Source organism: Cetorhinus maximus, chromosome 12 (assembly GCF_964194155.1).
Source record: "Cetorhinus maximus chromosome 12, sCetMax3.hap1.1, whole genome shotgun sequence".
Classification (NCBI taxonomy): domain Eukaryota; kingdom Metazoa; phylum Chordata; class Chondrichthyes; order Lamniformes; family Cetorhinidae; genus Cetorhinus; species Cetorhinus maximus.
Genome location: NC_135890.1, coordinates 89,053,233 through 89,078,738, shown reverse-complemented (window position 1 = coordinate 89,078,738; position 25,506 = coordinate 89,053,233). Strand labels below are relative to the sequence as shown.

Genomic DNA, 25,506 nt, shown 5'->3' with positions numbered 1-25,506 from the left:
ATATAACGTGAACATAATGGACAAATATAAAAGCAAAATACGTTTCAGCTCAGGATGGTGTGAAGCTGTTTATGACAGGAACCTTGCATGCAGATAGCAGCAAACTGTTTTGCTCTGCTTGCAATATAACTGTAGGTTTTTTTTTAAGAAAAAGCTCCATCGATTGCCATGTTGCTTCAGAATCGTGGATTAAATATAAATAGACTGCAGAAGTTACTGCTCAAAACAAAAAGCAAGTGACAGTGACCGCAATGGTTTAAGGGAACAACTGTTGTCCATATTGTATAAGTACAGTGTGAATAGTCACAAATTGTACTATTTATGCCATGATAGACGGGCTCAGGTTGACCCCTGCTTGAGATGTAATTTGCTAAAATGTTAAGTTGCTTTGTCAGGCAAGATCTTCTCATTCTGAAACCACATAGAGCTGATATTTACCAGACTGTCATGAAGGCAATCATCCAAGTTTGCTCTTCATATTAAATTCCATTATTTTATTGTTAACAATTCATTCTCCATGGTACAGCACAGAAGCAGAAAGAACAGAAGTAGATGAACAAACAAAATACTGTAAAAAAAACTATAATCATTTTACTGATGCATAGTTCCACATGTCCAGAGGCAGGTTTTACATGGGTGTGGCTATTTTATTTCACTGTATATTTGTTTCTTCTGCCAGAGGCAGGAATATTTCGCTCTTTGCAGTTGGTTTTCCTATTCCATCGCTAAACTCTGCTACTGCACTTGGTACTCAAGGCTGCTTCCTGCCAGATGCCTGAAGCTAGTCTCTGCATCCTTATGAGACACCACTTGTTAACAGGGTCCAAGCTGATTAGTGAAGCCGAAACCAAGTCACAGAGATTTTCTTTATTGAGAGAGTTTATTGACTTGTTCGGTCTCACAGCTCTCAGCTCTCCTCCCACTCAACCCAGTGTCCCAGCTATCGCCTATTTATATTCAATTTTAATAATAAAACAAATGATCAGTAAAATAAACCAATAAAATGGGTGACAGCCATTGGTGGGGTACTCGCTCAAAGACAAGTTATGCTTGTTTCTCTTAAACTCTTTCGAGTTATCAACAGTAACAGATTGCAACCCTTTCGAGTATAATCACAGTTCTTGGTTTCCGGGAGTGGGACATGAACCCACAACCCTCTGATTCAAAGGCGAGGGTGCTATGGACTGAGCCACAGCTGACACCTCCTTGTTTCTCTTAAACTCTTTCGAGTTATCAACAGTCACAGATTGCAACTCTTTTCAAGTACAATCACAGTTCTTGGTTTCCGGGAGTGGGACATGAACCCACAACCCTCTGATTCAAAGGCGAGGGTGCTATGAACTGAGCCACAGCTGACACCTCCTTGTTTCTCTTAAATTCTTTCGAGTTATCAACAGTCACGGATTGCAACTCTTTCGAGTACAATCACAGTTCTTGGTTTCCGGGAGTGGGACATGAACCCACAACCCTCTGATTCAAAGGCGAGGGTGCTATGAACTGAGCCACAGCTGACACCTCCTTGTTTCTCTTAACTTGAACAATGCAACTGACATGACATTAACAAGCCTTAACAGTGTAATTGGCAAGACATTAACACAGCTGAGTATAAGACCTGAGGACTAAGACAAAACTCAGGGCAGGAGATGCAGTTCCTGGGAGTTAGATGCAAGTTCCTGAAAAGACAATCAAGTTGATCATCTATCTGCAATATTGATAATCTGCAGGCTTGTGATAAGATTCAGGCTCTGACTGCTCGGTGAGACTCAGGCCAATAGTGGGGCTGGATCCAGCCTACTGTAGGTTGACCCTTGTTTCCCTGTCTGCTTTCCAGTTATGCTCCATTGTTGCTGACAGGAACTCAACCAGTCAGCTCACCATCTAGCAGATGATCATGATCAGGCATTTACCTACATATAAAAAACTTAATCAGGCCAGGCTGGACTGTATATTCAAAAATACAGTAACCCAACTGCATAATTGGATCCAGCTACAAGGCAAAGGCACAGGGATAAAACATATAAGAAATGAAACTGCAGCCAAGGAGGAAAAGTATAGCTTCAAGACCTATCACTGAAAAGCAATAGTAGAATGTTTCTTTTAAATGAAATAAATGGTCAACTTCAATGTTTTATAGGGTAACACAACTCTTTTAGACTGAGATTATATGGTGACATAGTTATCTGGATTCAAAATAAAATGACTGGAATCTCAAAAAAATGGTAAATACGAATTGTTGAGATTGCAACCTTTAAAGTGATTGTACTTGTATGGGTTATTGACTAGTCTATATTTCACCAACTCTGTATAGTTAAGTTGTTTCGTTGAGCTAATAATAATGTACTACACTTCATCTTCTACTGCTCCGGACACAATTAAGGTGCAACATGGGAAATGTAAGCTTTTGAATTATACAAAGACTAATGAGTCTGTAGTTACATGGATCAATGTTGTCACCACTTTAGAACACAGCTTGTTTCCAATCCAAAAACATTTCCCCAGTATTCAAACCACTCATGATGACACTCAACAAATCTCACCCTATTTTTGTAACTTGGGACAAATACTGTCTGTTCCATGTTTTTGGGGCCCTTTGACCCTATCTAGAAGTTCCACCTCATTCCATCAAAGTTACTAAACTCACTTGGATTATACCTGGTAATCAAGGTCGGGCTATTAGAACATACTAAAGTGATTGCTTAAGATAATCATTTTGTGATCCTCAATTTCAGCTCTGTGAGCATCTTTAAAGCTTCACAGCTCACAGGTCTGTTACTGTTTTAGTACTGACTATAGCCATGCTCATTTTCAGATTCCTCTTTTCCTTATAAGAAGTTCCATAATTTTTGTTTTAAAGATTTCTGCATTCATCCTAGCAACTACCATGTGGATTTCTGAGTCCTGAGCATTTCTCTGCCAAAACTACCCATTACACTAGGATCAGCCTGGAAACAAAAGATAACCTTTCTTTTCTCCATTTCTGATGGTCTCCTTAAACTCCCTCTACACTCACCTCTAACAAATATGAGGTGCTCATGAATTTCTGTCACCAAGATACAGGCCATCTGCTCAGCTACTATTGTTGCGTCCCTGCCTTCGCCTTGTCCACCAAACCATTCATCCCAGTCAGCAGCCCCCTCCAACCCCCATTCTCACTCCAGCGCCGAACTCTTGATATATCTCCAATTTCTCTCCTCTGCTTGTCATGCTGTTATTGTGGGTTTTTTTCTCAGAACTCGTTGGCTTCTTACTCTATAAGATATCTTTCCAGAGGCAATGGTCTTTTGTTCAAAGACATTTATTTACATGCTAACTATTTACAAAGATTAAATAAGACCAAGACACAGCTGGATGCTTCATCTCCTCTCATTGAGTGACATCACTGTGATATAGCTCCTTATGCACATGCTCAGTAGCCATTATTAGAATTAACCCTTTATAGTCTTGATCATGAGAATCACCTCTTGCCCATCTGACCATTCTGAATAAATTACCAACTATCGAACTTCCCTTCTGGTCACACGTGAGCTGACATTGCAAGTGGTTCCCTCTTCTCAGGCATTGACCCCTTCCCTTTCAAAAATGTTGTCATGAACAGCTCCACTTTATTTGTTAAAAAATTTACTCTTCCAAACTACCAACCCATCGCCAATCATCTTCTCTAAAGTGCCTGCACATATTTTTGTTTGCCAACATCTCCACGATCACTGTTTGAATTTCTCCAACATTGGGTTATCGGCCTTCCTGCACAGCAAAATGACCCTAACCAAGGTCCCAAAGGGGCACTCTCGGTGAATATGTCCTTATTCATCATTCTTCCTCAACAGATCTACAGCCTTTGATAAAGTCAACTACATCAACACATTTACTCCATGATCCAACCTGGGGGGACTTCCTTTGCTTGATTCTATTCATATATAACCAAGAATTGCATGAACATCAACAATGATAGCTTTTCCTCCTCTTCTATTATCTCTGACATATCCAAGGATCCAGCCATGGCCTTCTCCTCTACTTCATTTATGCTCCCTCAGGGCAAAATTATCCAGCCAGGGGACAATTTTAGTTGTTACCACCCAACCCAGTTGCTCCAACACCTCTCTTGACCCCTCCAGTTAGTTTGCAGTGTCAGACTGAGATCCAGTTTCGGATAGTGTTTTGTACATGGGAGCTGAACTTAAGGAATAATATAACTATGGTAATGTGCTTTACCATTGCTTCTCATTCATTCTAATGAATTCATACAATCAGCAAATATATCACAAAAACACACAAGAGTGATCTAAGGACTTACAACATGAGGCCAGGTTGGAGCACAGCTGTTACCAAGTTCTTAGCATACTGAATTTTCAGCTCAACTTAAGAATAATTCAATAAAATGTGACAACCAGTCAAGTTAGATGCCATGTTGAGCACCATCAGAAAGACAAATATGCCTAACAGCCCAAAGAGTGACCGCCGTAAGTGAGCTCCAAATCCTACCTTTTTGAGAAGTAAACACAGTTAAGTTTGTTACCCTCTGCTTTGTAATGAGTTTTCCTAATGTATGGTCTCCAAAGAAAACAAATAGGTGCCCAGAATGGTGAAAGCCTAAACAACATAAAATGGTCTATGCATATCAGATTTTAGCATCCACATTTCTTTGGTATTTATAAAAAGAAAGCTGCTCTTCGGGGCAGAGGAAATATAGTGAATGCTGAGCGGGAGGAAAAAACAAAAACAGCTGAAAAATTGTCGGGGGTGGGGGTACAATTGCTGAAGAGAAGGATCTTGAGATATTTTTAAAGTAAGAAGTGGCAAGACAAAAATGATTTACGGAGGGTGTACTGGAGAACTGGAATATAATGGCTGAGAAAGCAGCCACTGATAGAATAGGGCAACAATCCAGCATGATCTGTAATCTCATAGCCAGCATACCTCTCACTCTACAATTACCATCAAGCCAAGGGATCAACCCTGGTTCAATGAAGGCTCTCGGAGAGCTTGTCAGGAGCAGCATCAGGCAGACATGAAAATGAGGTGCCAGTCTGGGTAAGCTACAACACAGGACCACAAACATGCTAAACAGCTTAAGTAGCATACTATACACAGAACTAAATGATCCTACAACCAATGGATTAGATCAAAGTTCTACAGTCATGCCACATCCAGTCATGAATGGTGCTGGACAATCAAACGACGAATGGAGAAGAGGAAGCTCCATAAACATCCATATCCTGAATGATGGCAGTGCCAAAGATTTAGCATTTGTAACATCCTTCCGTCAGAAGTGCTGAGTGGAAGATTCTGTCACTTCAAGAGGCCTCCAGCATCACAGACACCAGTGTTCAGCCAAAGCGATTCACTCCATGCGATATCAAGAAACCGCTGAGCGCACTGGATATAGCAAAGGCTACGGGCCCTAACAACATCCTGGCTGTAGTGCTGAAGACTCGTGCTCCAGAACTAACTACAGTATAGCTACAAGACTGGCACCTACCCGACAATATGGAAAATTGCCCAGGTATGCCCTGTCCCCAAAAGGGGGACAAATCTAAACCAACCAATAACCATTCCATCAATGCTTTCAATCACCAAAAAAGGTATCAATGACAACGTCAACAAGCGGGACTTACCCGGCTTGTTCACTGATGCTCAGTTTAGGTCCTGTCAGGACCACTCCACTCCAGACCTCATTATAGCCTTGCTTCTAACATGGACAAAAGAGCTGAATTCCAGAGTTGAGGCAAGAGTGACTGTCCCCAAACATGCCACCCACCCCCACAAGTCAGGCATGTGGTGGAGTACTCCCTGCTTGCCTGGGACCCCATCCACCACTTTTATTTATTCGTTCATAGGATGCTAGTGTCGCTGGCTAGGCCAGTATTTAGTGCCCATCCTTAATTGCTCTTGAGAAGATGGTCTTGAACAGCCTTCTTGAACCGCTGCAGTCTGTGTGGTGTAGGCACACCCACAGTGCTGTTAGGGAGGGATTTTGACCCAGCAACAGTGAAGGAACAGCGATATATTTCCGACTCAGGATGGTGAGTGACTTGGAGGGGAGCTTCCTGGTGGTGGCGTTCCATGCATCTGCTGCCCTTGTCCTTCTGGATAATAGCAGTCGTTGGTTTGGAAGGTGCTGTCAAAGGAGCCTTGGTGAGTTCCTGCAGTGCATCCTGTAGATGGTACACACTGCTGCCACTGTGCATCGGCGGCGGAGGGACTGAATGTTTGTGGATGGGGTGTCAATCAAGTGGCCTGCTTTGTCCTGGATGGTGTCAAGCTTCTCGAGTGTGGTTGGAGCTGCACTCATCCAAGCAAGTGGAGAGCATTTCATCACAATCCAGACTTATACCTAGTAGATGGTAGACAGGCGTTGGGAGAGTCAGGTGGTGAGTTACTCGTCGCAGGGTTTCCTAGCCTCTGACCTGCTCTTGTAGCCACAGTATTTATATGGCTAGTCCAGTTCAGTTTCTGGTCAATGGTAAGCCCCAGGGTGTTGATAATGGGGGATTCAGCGATGGCACGCCATTGAATGTCAAGGAACGATTGTTAGATTCTCTCTCTTTGAAGATGGTCATGGCCTTGCATTTGTATGGCATGAATGTTACTTGCCACGTGTCAACCCAAACCTGGATATTGTCCAGGTCTTGCTGCATTTGGACATGGACTGCTTCAGTAGTTGAGGAGTCGCGAGTGGTACTGAACATTGGGCAATCATCAGCGAACATCCCACTTCTGACCTTATGATGGAAGAAAGGTCACTGATAAAGCAACTGAACATGGTTGGGCCGAGGTCACTACCCTGAGGAACTCCTGCAGTGATGTCCTGGAACAGAGATGATGACCTCCAACAACCACAGCCATCTTCCTTTGTGTTAGGCATGACTCCAACCAGCAGAGAGGTTTCCTTCCAACCCCCGATTCCCATTGACTCCAGTTTTGCTGGGCTCCTTGATGCCACACTTGGTCAAATGCTGCCTTGATGTCACCTCTGGAGTTCAGCTCTTTTGTCCATTTTTGAACTAAAGCTGTAATTAGGTAAGGAGCCAAGTGGCTTTGGTGGAACCCAAACTGAGCATCAGTGAGCAGATTATTGCTAAGCAAGTGCTGATTGGTAGCACTATTGATGACCTCTTCCATCACTTTACTGATAATGAAGAGTAGACTGATGGGGCTGTAATTGGCCGGGTTGGATTTGTCCTGCTTTTTGTGGACAGGACATACGTGGGCAATTATTCACATTTCTGGGTAGATGCCAGTGATGTAGCTGTACTGGAACAGTTTGGCTAGCGGCGCGGCAAGTTCTGGAGCACAAATTTTCAGTACTATTGCTGGAATATTGTCAGGGCCCATGATCTTTGCAGTATCCAGTGCCTTCAGCCGTTTCTTGATATCACGTGGAGTGAATTGAATTGGCTGAAGACTGGCATCTGTGATGCTGGGGCCTCCAGACACCGAGATGGATCATCCACTCGGCGCTTCTGGCTGAAGACTGTTGCAAATGCTTCAGCCTTATCTTTTGCACTGATGTCCTGGGCTCCCCCATCATTGAGGATGGGGCTATTTGAGGAGCCTCCTCCTCCAGAGAGTTGTTTACTTGTCCACCATCATTCACGATTGCTTGTGGCAGGACTGCAGAGCTTAGATCTGATCCGCTGGTTGTGGAATCGCTTAGCTCTGCTTTTAACTTGCTGCATGGAGCAAACCCAGCTCACCTTGGTCTTAATGTTAGGTAGACAGTTTGAGAATCTTGGGTCCATAAGAGGCAAGGTTGGACAGTCCACAGTCCACGCGTGTGAGAGTGAGCGAGAGGGCGGGGTGGTGCGGGGGTGGGGGTGGCCAGAGCGAGGAATGAGGGGCGAGAAGCAAGGAGAGGAGAGAAGAGAAAGAAGAAAAGGAAGAAGTGAAGTGAGGAAAGGAGAGAAAAGAGAGGAGGAAAGAGAGGGGGTGAGAGAGCAGCAGAGTGAAACTGCCAATGGAAAGTATTTACAAGGTGAAGGGTGGAGGGATATCAAGTATGGATCTCTTCTAGTTTTCCTTAACCTAATAGCTGGAAAATAAATAAGTTACAGACTAATAAAAGCAATGAGACCTATGCAAATCCTTTGTCTTGACCAATATGAATCGCTAATATCAATCAGATTGGAAAACCTCTGTTCAAGAGAGGATGGAGACAGAAAGCAGGAAACTCTAGGCCAGTTATCCTAACATCTGTCAGTGAGAAAATACTAGAACCGATGATTAAAATGGTATTTGTAGGACATTTAGAAAATGGATAGATGGCTTGAAATTTACATTAGCTTTGAATTCAAATATGATCAATCATTTGTTGCAGGCTCAGTTCGTCTTGTTTAAAGGTGACTGCATGTCAGATTTTTGCTATTGTTATAATGGGCTTAATAATTATTAAGATAATATGCAAATCAGGACTTAAAAAAAATATTAAACTTCCTAGGCTGGGTTTTGGATCCTCACTTATTTCCCTTCTCCACACCTTGGGAATAAGGATAATAGTTTTGAGTAAGAGATACATTTATGAATTGCTTTCATTGTGAGATGTATTCATTCTGCGTTTATGGTAAAATACAAAAATTATTCCAAGTTTAGTATTTGCCATTAATGTTGCAATGTGACTCAAGAAAATGGCTTGTTTAAATCCTCTACATTTCATATTGTATTTCAAACTTAAATTTCATCAGTTAAAATATTAATTTGCAAATTGAAAACTGTTTACCATAGTAATGTTCAGCCGTCTTTCTGCGCAATGTTTCCACTGTGTCTTCAGAGTCTGCCCATTCTAGTACTAATCGTCGACCATACAAGTGAGTGCTGTGGCAAAGGGCATTGAAGGCTTTCTACAGAACAACAGAAGAAAAACACCCTTGAACATTTCTGAATTACAAACAAAATGTATTTATGGCAATTACAGTTGTTTATCAGTTGTAAAAGAAGTTTTGTGTAAATGTAAACAGCAATTAAATTATAAATTGCTGACTTCCAAGTGTTTATTTAATTCAACACATTGCTACACTAATTGGGTAACCTCCCTAAGTGTAAACATAGCATGTAAAACAGCTGTGCTAGCTGAACTGCTTGGTGTCATCATAGTACAAACATTCTTTTTCCACCACTAGAGATGAGACACACTATTAACAATTCAACTAGAAGTATTGGGAACAACTGCTCTCGAACCATAAGGAAATGGTCTTAAAAATTACAAGGTAATGCAGAACTATAGGGAAAAAAAACATTAAAACAAGAACCCTGGGAAGCTCAGGCAATCCCCTTAGAATTAGCTGACACGGTTAATAACAGTTGGAATTAAACTGAAGGAGCTGGAAGGACCAAGATCCCTTGTTGAATAAGCTATGTTATCTGGTAAGGTTAAATGTTTTTTGCTGTTCTTGAAACAGATGAACAGTAATCAAGTTCAATTTTGGATAGTGATAGACAAAGTATCATGCATTTTTCTCTAATTAAATCTGAGACAGTGAAACTTCATATGGTCAGGAGACACTGGTCATAAAATTGAAACGTTTTGTTAAAAATTAATTACATTTTAAAACTGAATCCCTGTGACAAAAGGGGCCAGCGGAGAAGGCGGGATGCGGTGGCCAGCGGAGAGGGCAGGACTCAATGTTGACATCACAGGGAACAGGTAGGTGATTGGTTGGTGAGTATTTTTTATTTTTCCCTTATCTAAACTAGGAAATTTCAATTGGTGTAATTAAATAATAAGAACATATGTACAGGCAGGGCTAGAGGCACTATTTAAAATTTAATTAGTAAAATAATTGATCAAATGAAACACTATAAAGATGGCAGCGCAGGTGATGTGTTGCAGCTGTACTATGTGGGGGGTCTCGTGAATGCCAGTGTGATCCAAGGCAACTTGTGTTAGCTGCCACTTGAATTTCGGCTGAAGATGAATGTGCTGGAGTCTGAGCTTCGGACACAGCGATGCGTTAGGGAAGGGGAAAGTTGCCTGGATATTTTGTTCCAGAAGGCAGAACAATCCTTAGGAACCCGATAGAAGAGTCATATTGGACTCGAAATGTTAACTCATTTCTCTCTCCACAGGTGTTGCCAGAACTGCTGAGTTTTCCTAGCACTTTGTTTTTATTTCAGATCTCCAGCGTCTGCACAATTTTGCTTTTATTCCAGAGTTTGGGAAATCTGCCATGGTCTGGAGAGAAACTTTCAGTAGGAGGGGGAGGATCCAGTTTTCAGTGTCCACAGAGGCGCCAAAGACATAGATAGGACTAGTAAAGAGGTTCTGATTATCGAGTATGAGCAGTTAGGAGCTAAATTAAAAAGCGGAGCTTCAAAGGTAATAATCTCTGGATTATTACCTGCGCCACGAGCAAATTGGGGAAGGGTAAATAAGATTAGAGAGTTGAATGGGTGGTTCAAAGATTGATGTGAGAGAAATGGGTTTCGATGCATGGGGCACTGGCACAAGTACTGGGGAAAATGGGAGCTGTACCATTGGGGCAGTATTCACCTGAACAGTGCTGGGACCAGAGTTCTGGTGAGTCATATAACTAGGGCAGTAGAGAGGGCTTTAAACTAAATTGAGGGGGTGAGGGGTCAAGTGAAGGAAGACATGATAAATTAAAGAGAGAGGACAAGACAAGGTAGCAATAACGGTAATGATAACCAGAGTGTGGCAGGATGGGACAGAGTCAAAAACTTAAGAGTGCACCAGCAGATAAGGCTAGAGGTTGCAAAAAAATAGTTAAATGTTAATGATTGCACATAGTATTTGTAACAAAACTGATAAATTGTCAGCCCAAATAGGAATACATATGTAGGAACATAGGAGCAGGAGTAGGCCATTCAGCCATCAAGCCTGCTCCACCATTCAATACGATCATGGCTGATCATCCACTTAAATGTCTTTTACCCACATTATCCCCATATCTCTTAACGTCATTGGTATTTGGAAATCTGTCAATCTCTGCTTTAAACATGCTCAATGACTAAGCTTCCACAGCTCTCTGGGGTTGAAAATTCCAAAGATTCACAACGCTCTGTGTAAAAAAAATTCTCTTCATCTTGGTCCTAAGTGCTTCCCCCTTATTTTGAAATTGTGCACCCTGGTTCTAGTCTCCTCAACCAGGGGAAATATCTTACCTACTTCTACCCGGTCTACCCCTTTAAGCATGTACAATCTGATAGCTATTACAGGGACATGGTTGGTTGAAAGATGACAAAGGCTGGGACCTGAATATTCAAGGGTACATGACATTTTGGAAGGACAGGAAGCTAGGAAAAAGTGGTGGGATAGCTCTGTTAATTAAGGATGAGATTAATACAACAGAGAGAGATGACCTTTGTTTCAAAGATAAAGATGTAGAATCAGTTTTGGTAGAGATACGAAATAGTAAAGGTAAGAAGTCACTTGAGGGAGTATTTACAGGTCCCCTAACAGTAACTACATTGTATGAAAGGGTATACATGAAGAAATAATGGAGATTTGTGAGAAAGGTAAAGCGATTATCATGGGTAATGTTAATCTACATATAGATTGGATGAATCAGATTGGCAAAGGTAACCTTTCATAGATAAAAGCAAAATGCTGGAGATGTGAAATAAAAATGGAAAAATGCTGGAAAATCTCAGCAGGTCTGGCAGCATCTGTGGTGAGAGAAACAGAGTTAACATTTTACTCTAATGTGATTCATCTTCAGGACTCAATTCAGAAGGAAAGTTCATAGAGTATTTTCAGGACAGTTTCTTAGAGCAGCACATTCTAGAGCCAACCAGAGAGCATATTCTTGACCTGGTAATGTGCAATGCGACAGGATTAATCAGTGACCTCATAGTAAAGGCAGTGATCATAACATGATTGAATTTCACAGTTTGAGAGAGAGAAGAGTCAGTCTAAGACTAGTGTTTTAAATTTAAATCAAGGCAATTATCAGAGTATGGAAACGGAGATGGCTAAAATGAACTGGAAAATTAGGTTAAGGAATAGGCCAGTAGAGATGCAGTGACAGGCATTTAAGGATATTTCCTAACACTCAGCAAAGATTCATTCCAGTGAGAAAGAAAGACTCCAGGAGAAGGACATAACATCCGTGGCTAACTAAGGAAGTTAAAGATAGCATCAAATTGAAAGGAAAGGCATATAAATTCCACAGAGATTAGTGGCAGGTCAGAAGATTGGACAGAATATAAAAAACAGAATAGAATGGCTAAAAAATATAATGAGGAAGAAATTAGAGTATGAGAGAAAGCTACCTAGAAACAACATTCCAGAAATAACTGTAAATCAAGATTTGAAAGAGAGGAACTTAGAAAAATTACAATTGCCAGGGAAAGGGTACTGAGGAAATTATTAGAACTAAAGGCTGACGAGTCCCCAGGCCCTGATGGACTTCTGCTAGGGTCTTAAAAGAAGTGGCTGCTGAGATAGTAGATGCATTGGTTGTAAGTTTCCAAAATTACCTAGATTCTGGAAAGGTCTCATCAGATTGTAAAATAGCAAATGTAACTCTTCTATTCAAGGAAAGGAGGAGACAGAAAGTAAAAAAAAAAAACTACAGGTCAGTTAGTCTAACATCTATCATGGGAAAAAATACTGGAACCTATTATTAAGGAGCAGGTTGATAAATTTGCTGATGACGCAAAGATAGGTAGGACAGCAAGTTGTGAAGAGGACATAAGAAGTCTGCAAAGGGTTATAGACAGGTTAAGTGAGTGGGAAAAAAATTGGCGATGAAGTATAACGTGGTAAAACGCAGACTTGTCCACTTTGGCAGGAAGAAAAGCGGCATATTATTTAAATAGACAAGGACTGCATAACTCTGGTACAAAGGGATCTGGGTGTCCTGGTATATAAATCTCAAAAGGTTACAATGCAGATATAGCAAGTGGTTAAAGAATGTTGCCATTTATTGCAAGGAGAATGGATTATAAATTAGGGAAGTTTTCCTACAGTTATATAGGGTGTTGGTGAGACCATTCTGGAGTACTATGTATAGGTTTTGTCTACTAATTTGAGAAAGGATATACTTGCATTAGAAGCAGTACAGGGAAGGTTCACTCGATTTATTCCTGGGTGAAGGGGTTGTCTTATGAGGGCAGGTTGGGCCTGTATTCCCTGCAATTTATGAGAGGTAATCTTATTGAAACATAAAGATCCTGAGGGGCCTTGGCAGGGTGGATGCTGAAAGGATGTTTCCCTTTTTGGGAGAGACAAGAACTAGGACACAGTTTAGAAATAAGGGGTCTCCCATTTCAGACAGAGATGAGGAGAAATTTTTTTTCTCAGAAAGTTGTTAGTCTACGGATTTCTCCTGCCGAGAGCAGCGGAGGCAGGGTCAGTGAATATTTTTCAGGCCAGTTAGATAGATTCTTGTCCTTTAAGGGAGTCAAAGGGCATAGGGGGTGGACAGGAAAGTAGAGGCCACAATCAGATCAGCTATTATATTATCAAATGACAGAGCGGGCTCGAGGGGCCGAATGGCCTACTCCTGCTGCTAATTTGTATATTCATATGTATTTTTGTCTCCCTCATGTCATTGCTATCAACTCACTTTCAACTTACAATATTTTTGCCCATGAAGTTGCTGAAATCTGTAGGGACAAGGCTAACTCTCGGCTGAGCTATATTAGGTACCCTGCTATAGCAAAATATGGCCCAGTACATCAAGCCAGAAACTCATCAGCAATTTGCTGAATAGGTTTAAACGTATTTACAGCTACTTGCCCGTCAAAAGTGTAACAGGTTAGCTTTACAAGAACTCTAACTTGCTTACTTTACATTACTCTTGGGTATTGAGTGCAACTTTATCCCATATTAAATTAAAACCTACTGATGATGAGATCCTGTGATACAATTAAAGTTCACTTGACCCTGTGATGATCTAAAAAGCTTCAATTTTAATTATTGTATCCTCAATGTGTTAATAAATTTAGTTTTAGGCCACTGATCTCCGTTCTGGTTTTTTTACAATTTGGCAAACTTTGTGCTAGTTGCTGAATTTAGTTTGTTTAATTGTTAATATAATCTGACCTGGTTAACGTAATGTAGATTAATGGCAAACTATGATTTTAGCATTTTATAACCTGAGACATGGGTAATAAAACTTTATTAAGAGGGATTAAGGTAAAAAGGGGTTAAAGATTCATTTAAATACTATTCCTTACAGAATCTACAGATTTGCCAGCATTTAAAAAAAAATACAAAACGGTATAAAACCTCCAAAGTGATCAAGTCATCAAACTGTATTTTCTTGAAACGGGCCTCTGAAAACTGACCAAGTTAAGCTGCTGCTGAAATTGCTGGCCGTGAAGATGATGCTTAACGGTTTAAGTGCTGCCTCAAGTCCTTTTCCTTGTGTAACTGTGGCCACAATAAATTGGAACTAAAAACACTGGCACAGAATCTGGAGCTGTTCTGCTCAAGGAGAGCCTTCAGCTCTGCAAGCTGGCTTTGACAGCAATTTAATTAGACTCTCCAGATTTCTACAATAGACCACATCAAATTAAAACTCAGACCTGCTTCAAATCCACTTCAAGCATCTCAATGTTACATTAACAACCTGAAATTGACTTCGCTCCTAAGCCAGATGTTCACAGCAAGTTCTTCTAGAAGAGACACTGCACTTAACAGGAACAAAAGCTTATCCTGCATGTTGCAACAGATATTGGAACTGAGTGATTAAGAATGGACACCTCAATGTTTTTAAGACTTTTAGTCCAATCAGCTCTTCAAATTTTATTTACATGGATACTTCAAACAAATAGAAAATCCTGCTTTCACTTTGTGTCATAAAATGAGGCTATGTCTTGCTTGAAATTATACAGATAACTAAAAATAACGCAAGATATAAATCATTCGATGTAAGATACTAACGAATGGCTACATTTTCCTCAATTGAATTGACTAGCTTTACTGAAAAATGTAGATATGAATATAAAGCATTGTCCCTCTAACATTCAACATTAGCTAAGAGGAAAATACAGACTCTAGTTCTAAAAGTTATGTTTTGTGTTGAAGACTGAATTGAAAAAGTATTTCTAGTTGAGTTTCAAGTTATATTATTGGATAATATTCAGTGTTGTTTATAATTAAAAGTATTGCATAAAATGTGCATATTTTGAAAGCAAATTAAAATTTCAATATAAAAATGATAAATCCCAAATAATTTTCAGTGAATAATTTTAGAATAAACTCTTATCGGAAAGTGAAGCCTTACTATAAATAGCTGCACCAAACAACATTAGAAAGGGGGAGAAATGGCAACAAAGAAACTCTTAGTAGTTTTAATTTTTATGGGTTTATAAGTGTTAATGCTCATATTCATAAAATGTACCTTTTGCAGTGTTCAGTGGTACGTAAAAGTGAATTGAAGGTTACACAGAATTAGATTTGCCAACTGGAGTTGGAGGCTTTTCTGGAGATTTCATCACAGAACCTCCCACCACTAACCCAGTAATGCAGCAGTTTCCTCCCATCTCCAATATTTTTACAACAAATAAACAAAAGTGTTCAAAGGGGGAAAAAAAAACACTTCTTTAACTGCCACTATTATTTTTAACTGGGTTGTTTGCACCAGTATCTAGGGGATTCTTAGTTCAGCGGGCGCCCGCGATTGGCGGGCCTTGGAGTGGCGAGGGAGCGGACACCTGACTGCAATTAGCCCCCAACCGTGATTTCACGTTGGCTGGCCAATTAACAGCCAGCGTGAACCATACGCTGAAAGGCTCAGCGATGCCAGGGTCAGGGCGGGAGGAGGGCAAGTGCTGAGGTCAGCGGTTGGGGTGGCGGTGGGGGAGGGGGGGGGTGGTGCGTGCGGAATGAAAGCTCCCTGAAGGTAGAGAGCTGCCTCAGGAAGCTGAAGAATTTAAATGCCATAAAAACAGATTTTAAAATCTGGAAAAAGTGCCACGCATCAGAATCAGTCACCTGAACATATACATGGAGAAAATTCTGTCCATACATTTTTTAAAAATTTAATAACGGAAACCTCATCCCGCCCGTGGATGAGGTTTCCTGAAAAATGTAAAGGCCGCCTGGCCTCTTCGCCCTCCTGTCAACCATAATGTTAGATGAGCAATGAAAAATCTTTGTTAATTACAACTTTAATGGCCTTAATAGGCTTAATTAACAAATGCAATGACTAATGATTTAAAGTAGCTACATGGTAAAGCAATATCTAGTACGTGACTGAAAATCCCAGGAGCCTGAACAACATACAAAAACTTTTAGTTAATCGTACATTGCATCAAAGTAAAATTGCCCTAAAGTGGGAAATTTTCAAAAATTTATTTCAGTAGGAGGCCATTGGCTTTTTTTATTCTTTCATGGGATGTAGGCGTTGCTGGCAAGGCTAGCATTTGTCGCCCATCCCTTATTGCCCTTGAAAGGAGTGGCTTACTAGCCCATTGACGAGGGAAGTCAAGAGTCAACCACATTGCTTGGGTCTGGAGTCACATGTAGGCCAGATCAGGTAAGGATGGCAGATTTTCTTCCCTAAAGGACAATGGACCAGGTGGGTTTTCACAACAATTGATGATATTTTCATGGTCATCATCACTGAGACTATCTTTATATTCCAGATTTTATTAATTAATTGAATTTAAATCCCATCAACTGCCATGGTGGGATTTGAACCCATATCCCCAAAGTATTAGCCTGGGCCTCTGAATTACTCGCCCAGTGACATTACCACTACACCATCATCTCCTAAATATTAATAGAAATGAATACTAAAAAATTATGTATCAAACATTTAAAAATCACAAATGTTCACTAATTCCATTTAAAGTAATTTAATAATACTTTAGAAATAAAAGCACATTTTTATGGCTATTCATCAATTATTTGCAATGTACATGGAGCTTACTTATTAGAATGTAAAATCTTTCTAATATTTGAGTTAACAACACAAATCACTCACCATATAGTTAAACCTTTCCTTTGTCATTCTGAATAAATCACAAAAGTTGCTGATCAAAATCAGTCCAAACTTCCGACCTTCTAACACTCACCTATAGACCTGAGAAAAACAATGTTGACATTCACAGGCCACACGAGATTCACTACGGGATGGAAAGAGGTTCCGATTTGTACTCTGATATTGAATGAGAAGCAATACTAATTTCAAACTTAAATTCAAATTCTGCTTTGTTTGAGGTGGGGGTTGGGAAGGTGAATCGCATCCCATGAGATTAAATAAATTGAGGGACACTAGATATTATGGCCAACTGTAAATGGCCTGCTTGAAGAAAGCAGCTCAATAGGTCTAATTCTTTTGTGTTCCATACTCACACCTGTCACAAATCTAAAAAGTGACCATTGTTCAAGTCAACAGCTAGAGCTACTATTCAAGAAACTCATGTCACACAGGTAAACTTTCAGAACTAAGCCTCTGCCAATACAAGAGTCTGTGTTAGCCATAATAAAAATAATTTAATCCAAAATAGGCTCCAAAAAAAAATCAAGCTTATCCACTAGGGCAATGATTAATTTAAATCCTCATCAATTGTCTCACTGGTGACTTTTTTTGAAACACTGAAACTTGAACTGGCAAACTTACAGACCTGCTTAGACTATTGCTTTTGTCATACGGCTCTTCCAAAAAGATGACAGGTACAATGGGGCAAATGACCTCTAACTGTGCTTAAAGATCCTAACTACAAACTGAAGTTAAGCCTTCCACCATCTTGGAATACGCTGCCTCAATGAATAGCCTGTCCTGGTGACATGCAGGATATCATCCATTGCCAGATTTCTTCCTAGTCTAACGGCAAAATTCTGTGGATGCTGGAAATGGAAACAGAAAAAATGCTAGAAATATTCAGCAGGTCAGAGCTCTCCATAGATGCTGCCAGACCTGGTGAGTATTTCTAGCATTTTCTGATAACATATTTTCTTGGTCCACATTTATCACGAAAAGTGGTTCTCTTACATTTTGATTTTTTAGATCTACGTGACTTTGGCATTTATTAAAACTCTAGTTAGTAGCAAATGCAAGTAGAAGTCGAGGCTATCAAACATTCCTGGATACAAGGTGCTCAGGAAAGATAGGAAAGGAGAGTAGCAGCAATGATTGATCAGAACATTATAGTGCTCAAAGGGCAGCGTGTCCTAGAGGGATCAAGGGCAGGATCTATTTGGTTGCAGCTAAGAAACAACACAAATGTCATTACATTGCTGGATAAATTCTATAAGCTACTAACTAATGGGAAAAACATAGAGGAACAAATTTGAAATGAAATTACAGAGAGGCACGAGAAATATAGAGTATTTCTCACAGGGGCTTTAATTATCCTAATATAGACTGGAACAATAATTGTGTAAAAGGGCAAAGAGGGTCAAGAGATTCTAGAGGGTGTTCAAGAGAATTTTCTACATCAGTATGTTTCCAGTCCAGTAAGGAAGGAGGTATTTCTCGATCTGGTTCTGGGGAATGATGTGGGTAAAGTGGATTAAGAGTCAGTAGGAGAACATTTGGGGGACAGTGATCATTGTATCATAAGGTTTAGGTTAACTATGGAAAGACAGGGAGCAATCCAGAGTAAAGATAATTAATTGTGGGAGGGCTAACTTTATTGGGGTCAGAATGAATCTGGCCCAGGTAAATTGGAAATAAAGATTGGCAGGCAAAATTGTAACAACACTAGGCTGGCCTTTAAAGAGGGGATAGTTCGAGTAGAGTCGAGGTATATTTCCACGAGATGCAAAGGTAGGGCAAACAAATCCAGAGCTCCCTGAATGACGAAAGAGATAGGGAGTAAAATGAATTTGGAAAAGAATGCATATAACTGATGTCAGAGGAACAATACAATTGAGAACCAGGCTGAAGGTTCAGGTGGGAAGTGGAAAAAACAAATAAGAGAAACAAAGAGCGGAGGGACTGGCAATTAACATAAAAGGAATCTAAAATTCTTCTATAGGAATATAAATAGTAAAAAGGTGGTAAAAGGAGGAGTGGGGCCAATTAGGGACCTAAAAGTGGGTTTTACACATGGAGGAGAGGGACATGGCTAAGATACTAAAAGAGTACTTTGCATCTGTCTTTACCAAGGAAGACGATGCTGACAAAGTCTTAGCAAAAGTGGAGGTACTTGAGACACTGGACAGGCTTAAAATTGATAAAGAGGAGGTATTAAATAGCTGGCTGTACTTAGGAGTTGATAAGTCAGCAGGACCGGATTACATGCAGCTATGGAAAATGAGGGAAGTAAGGGTGGAAATTGTGGAGGCACTGGCCATAATCTTCTGATCCTCCTAAGATACATGGGTGGTGCCAGATGCCTGGAGAATCGTAAATGTTACACCTTTGTTTAAAAAATGTGTAAAGATAAGCCCAGTAACTACAGGCCAGTCAGTTTGGCCTTGATTGTGGGAAAGCTTTTAGAAATTATAACCCAAGACAATATTAAGAGTCACTTGGACAAATATGAATTAATTAAGGAAGGCTAGCATGGATGTGTTAAGGGAAAATACTGTTTAACTAACTTGAGTTTTTGATGAGGTAACAGCGAAGGTTGATGAGGATATTGCAGTTGAAATGGTGTACATGGGTTTCCAAAAGGCATTCGGCGAAGTGCGACATAACAGGCTTGTCTGCAAAGGCATAGCCCATGGAATAAAAGAGACAGTAGCAGCACAGATAAGAAATTGACTGAGTGACAGAGCAGAGACGAGTGGTGAATGCTTTTTTTTGGACTGGAACAAAGCATATAGGCAGCAAGTAGTTATGATCTGGTGTGCACTGCCCGTGTGTGATAGAGGCAGATTCAATAGCGACTTTCAAAAGAGAATTAGTTCATTATCTGAAGACAAAAAATTTGCAGGGCTACAGGGAAAAGGCATGGGAGTGGGACTAGGTGAGTTGCTCTTGCAGAGTGCTGGCACAGACAAGATTTTTAAAATTCTTTATTCGTTCATGGGATGTGGGCATTACTGCCTTGGCCAGCATTTATTGACTGTCCCTAATTGCCCTTGCTCAGAGGGCATTTAAGAGTCAACCACTTTGCTGTGGGTCTGGAGTCACATGTCAGCCAGACCAGGTAAGGGTGGTAGATTTCCTTCCCTAAAGGACATTAGGTTATGACAATCGGCAATGGTCTCATGGTCATCACCAGACTTTTAATTCCAGATCTTTACTGAATTCAAATTTCACCATCTGCCATAGTGGGATTCAAACCCGGGTCCCCAGAGCGTTACCCTGGCTCTCTGGAATGCTAGTCCAGTGACAATACCACTAAGCCACCACCTCCTTCTGTGCTGTAACTATTCTATGATTCTATAGTGGGGTTCCCTTGGGGTCAGTGTTAGGATCCCCTGCTCTTCCTGATATATATTAATGACCTAGACTTGGGTGTACAGGGTGCAATTTCAAAATTTGCAGATGACGTAAAACTCGAAATACTGCGAACTGCAAGGAAGATAGTGATAAAATTCAAAAGGACGTGGACAGGCTGGTGGAATGGGCGGACAACTGGCAGATGAAATTTAATGCAGAGAAGTGTGAAATGATTCATTTAGGTAGAAAGCACGAGAAGGGGCAATATCTGATGAACGGTATAATTCAAGAGCAGAAGGACCCTGGGGGTATATTTGCACAAATCATTCAAGTAGCAGGGCAGATTGAAAAAGTGGTTCATAAAGCATATGGGATCCCGCGCTTGATAAACAGGGCATAGAGTCAAAAGCAAGGAAGTTATGATAAACCTGTCTATAACACTGGTTCAATCTCAACTGAAATATGGTGTTCGGTCCTGGGCACCACACATTAGGAAGGATGTGATGGCATTAGCTAGAGTGCAGAAAAGATTCTGGTTCTGGAGAATGGTTCTGGAGGTGAGGAACTTCAGCTACGCGGGTAGATTGGAGTAACTGGAGGTATTCTCCTTAGAGAAGAGAAAGTTAGGAGGAGATATGATAGAGGTGTTCAACCTGATGAGGGGTCTGATCAGTATAGATCGGGAGAAGTTGTTGCCTTTGGTGGAAAGATCAAGAACCAGAGGAAACTCTTTTCAGAGGATTGGCAAAAGAAGAAATGGTGACGAGGAAAAACTTTCTTAGGGCAGATCAGTTTGGATCTGGAATGCAGTGCCTGAGAGTGTGGTGGAGGCACATTCAATCATGACTTTCAAAGGGGAATTGCATTATTACCTGAAGAAAAATTTTGCAGACAGCTGGCACAGATGACAGGTTAGAGACATAGAAACACAGAAAACAGGAGCAGGAGTAGGTGATTCCGCCCCTCAAGCCTACTCCGCCATTCAATATGATCATGGCTGATCCTCTATCGCAATGCCGTACTCCTGCGCTCTCCCCATTCCCCTTGACGCTTTTAGAGTTCAGAAATCTATTTCCTTCTTAAATATATTCAGTGACTTGTTCTTCACAGCCTTCTATGGTACAGAATTCCATAGGTTCACCACCCTCTGAGTGAAGAGGTTTCTCCTCATCACAGTCCTAAATGGTCTACCCCATATCCTGAGATTGTGACCTCTTGTTTTAGACCCCTGCCCCCCCGCGTGAGGAAATATCATCCCTGCATCCAGTCTGGCCAGCCCTGTCAGAATTTCGTATGTTTCAATGAGAACCCTTCTCATTCTTCTAAACTCCAGCAAAAACAGGCCTAGTCGAACCAATCTCTCCTCAACCCTGCCATCCCACGAATCAGTCTGGCGAATCTTCGTTGCACTCCCTCTATGACAAGGATATCCTTTCTTAGGTAAGGAGACCAAAACTGCACACACTACTTCAGGTGTGATTTCACCAAGGCCCTGTACAGCTACAGTAAGACATCCTTACTTCTGTACTCAAGTCCTCTTGCAATGAAAGCCAACATACCATTTGCGTTGTTAACTGCTTGCTGCACCTGCATGCTTGCTTTCAGTGATCGATGTACAAGGACACCCAGGTCCCTTTACACATCAACATTTCCCAATCTATCACCATTTAAATATTACTCTGCCATTCTATTTTTCCTACCAAAGTGGATAACATCACACTTATCCACATTACACTGCATCTCATGTATTTGCCAACTCACTCAACTTGTCTAAATCGCCTTGAAGCCTCTTAATGTCCTCCTCATTGCTCACATTTCCACCAAGTTTCATGTCATCAACAAACTTGGAAATATTACATTTGGTTCCCTCATCCAAATCATTGATATATACTGTGAATAACTGGGGCCCAAGCACTGACCCCTGCAGTACGCCACTTAGTCACTGTCTGCCACTCCGAAAAAGTCCCATTTATTCCTTCTCTGCTTCCTGTCTGCTAACCAATTCTCAATCCATGCCAATATATTCCCCCAATCCCATGTGCTTTAATTTTATACACTAACCTCTTATGTGGGACTTAATCAAAAGCTTTCTGAAAATCCAAATACACCATATCCACTGGTTCTTCATTAGCTATTCTGCTAGTTACATTCTCAAAGAACTCCAGTAGGTTTGCCAAACATGATTTCCCTTTCATAAATCCACGTTGACTTTGTCTAATCCCGTTGATATTTTTCTAAGTGTCCTGTTATCACATCCTTTATAATAGACTCTGGCATTTTCCCTACTACTGAGGTTAGGCTAACTGGTCTATAATTCGCCATTTTCTCCCTCCTTCCTTTTTTAAATAGCGGGGCTACATTTACCACCCTCCAATCTGCCGGGATTTTTCCAGAATCTAGGAAGATGACAACCAATGCATCCACTATTTCAATAAAAGCAAAATACTGCGGATGTTGGAAATCTGAAACAAAAACAGAAAATGCTGGAAAAACTCAGCAGATCTAACAGCATCTGTGGAGTGAAAGACAGAGTTAACATTTTGAGTCCGTATGACTCTTCTTCAGAGCTAAAGAGAAGTAAAAATATGATGAAATTTATACTGTTTAAGGGGGGCGAAGCTGGATAGAAGACCAGCGATAGGTGGAGGCAAAGATTATTTCCATGGCCTCCTTTAGTACCCTGGGATGTAGATTACCAGGCCCTGGGGATTTATCGGCTTTCAGTTCCATTAATTTCTCCAGCACTATTGTTTTAGTAATACTAATTTCCTTCAATTCCTCCTTTTCACGAGACCCTTGGTTCCCTAGTATTTCTGGGAAGAGTGTCCTTCTGGGTTGAGTGTCCTCCTTCAGTGCTGCAACCATTCTATGATTCAATGATTCTATAAGTCATATATGCCATGGATTTCCAATGAAGGGTTGACTTCAATCCCAAGGATATTGAGCAGGTGAAAAGAGGGCAGAGCAGCCGCCAGAAGCAGAAAATTGGACAGCCCTTGATTTGCAGATAAGGACAGGGCTTGGGAGATCCTCACTGCAGGGAAAGGGAGTCTGCAGCTTTCTCCTCTGGGCTCAGAAGACCTCTCTTACATTTAGTTACTTATTTTGAAGTCATTAAAGTTAACCATGTACGAAGCTGGTCAAATCCATTTTCACACCCAACAAAGATTATCTTGTAAATTACTGCACCTTTGCATCTTGTTTAGTGAGAAAGTCTACAAATCCAAAGCCTCTGTGTGCGCCAGTTCCACCCATTTTCTTAGGCAGTCGTACAGTCTTTATTTCTCCAAAAGTACTGAAACAGAAAAAAAAACATATTGATGGATTTAATATATCTAATCCATTATTGCTACTAAATACCACACTGCGCCCAAATGTTTGGGAACAACCTTTATATGTTTTTGAATTCTGGGCCAAGGAATGGCCAATTTCCCTTTTAATTTTTTGCAATCGGACAAATCAACACTTGTTAGCAAGGTAGAAATACATTGTATGCTACAGAGGCAAAAAATAATCTCAAAATTCAAGAAAGAATTTTACTAGCCCATAATATCACTAAATATTTACATGGTAACCAACATAACTATTTGTACATGACACCACTAGCTTATAGACTACTGGTTAATTCAGGGGAATTTCTGTCTCACTGGGCCAACTGGTTTAGTTTTCAGCTCATTTACTATAGTGCCGAAACAAGTTATTGAAACAATGAATTTGTTCAATTGCCAATAGCATTATTCATATAATGACCCAAAAAAACTAAATTACATTTTACACAAAAACTAAATACTACCATTCTTTTCCTGTTCTCTTCTCCTATTTTCTGTTCTATTTTTATGACATTAACTTTCCACTTTATTTTTTACCTTAACTCCAGCTCTCCAATTTACTTAATTCAGTTTTTCTTCCCCACTCACTTAAATTTAAAATAATTAATTAATTTTATCCTCTATCATTGTTCATAATATACATTTACCCCCAGCTGGAAACTGGCCAGAAAAAGCATTTTTCCACTTAAGTTCTAGATACTAAAGATAGTCTTGAACTCAAAAACACCGTAGCCAATGTGTTGGGGATTCTTTGATCCCATTGGCTGTGAACATACAGAGGTAAGAGAAAGGTGCAGAATCGAGCACAGCAGTCAGCTTTCCAAAGAGAAAGCTGCAAATAAGTAAGGCGCTTAAAGGAGGATACAATGCAGCTGCCTACTTAGATCTTAAATTTGTTGAACTGAAAGAAGGTATCCCACTAGTGTGGGAAAGTATAGCCCTTCAATATTGTTATATAATTAAAGACAAAGACAAATTGTACCTATTGAACTTAGGTGAGTCTGATCATAACTTATGCACGCTAATTTACGTGAGGTAAAGCAGTTTATCCAGCATCAAAGAACCAAGTGTTTGATCAGTATCCCTTCAGCTATTTAGCACTGAGATATGGAGACATTTCTTCATTCAAAGGGTTGTGAAACTTTGGAATTCTCTGCCCCAGAGAGCTGTGGATGTTCAGTCAATGAGTATTCAAGTCAAAGATCAACATATTTTTGGATACTAAGGGAATCAAGAGACACAGATTTAATGTGAGCAATTAGAGCTGAGGTAGAAGATCCGCCCTGATCTTATGGAATGGCAGAACAGGCTCAAAGGACTGACAGGCCTACTCCTTTTGTACATGTACAAAAGACACGAATATCCACAGCAGGCTACAAAATATATTATTAAGGTCCCCTAGATAATGTCATCATGCAAACATATATGGTGCAGTGTAACTCCCATAAAAATCAGATGCTTAGGCCTCTTATGGGCACAACTGACATAAATGGAGTTGAAATTTACAGCACACCTGAATCCATATCTGGTGGTGGACTCCTCGTTATTAAAGTATGTTCAAGCTTTAATAATCTATAACAACATAATAATGAATCTGTAATAAACTATAAAAATTACACCTGAATGAGTTTTGCATTACTTAAGGGAACTACATCAATTTCAATGAAAAATGTGGGTCAGAAAATAAATGAAACTGACTTAAGAGGTACTGTATTTTCTCACGAACAGAGGCAAATGGCCCTTTGAACAAAACTAGAATACAGGATGTAGCGTTAACTATATACAACTATATAAAAGTAGAACTGCTGAGTTGTTCTGTTGTGATTTGTATCAATCCGTGCAAACCTGGAGTTGTTTCAATGCTTTCCGGAACATTTTGCAAGAGAACTATAGGCTAACAGCAACTCAACCTTCTCTCAGAAGCAGCACAT

The 25,506-nt window shown here is 40.4% G+C and overlaps 1 protein-coding gene across 6 annotated transcripts in view; it reads right to left on the bottom strand.

The window, feature by feature from the left end:
* rbm19 (RNA binding motif protein 19) overlaps window positions 1-25,506 on the bottom strand; it is a 285,521-nt gene that overhangs the window by 135,035 nt on the left and 124,980 nt on the right. For 5 of the 6 annotated variants that reach the window (XM_078554054.1, XM_078554051.1, XM_078554052.1 and 2 more), the window contains 2 exons: window positions 23,436-23,541; window positions 8,714-8,834 (listed from right to left, as the gene is read on the bottom strand). In XM_078554054.1, coding sequence (XP_078410180.1) covers window positions 8,714-8,834; window positions 23,436-23,541 — 227 coding nt within the window. Of the gene's footprint in view, window positions 1-1,757; window positions 1,908-8,713; window positions 8,835-23,435; window positions 23,542-25,506 lie in introns of those variants that run through there. The other variant, XM_078554055.1, reaches the window with a different exon arrangement.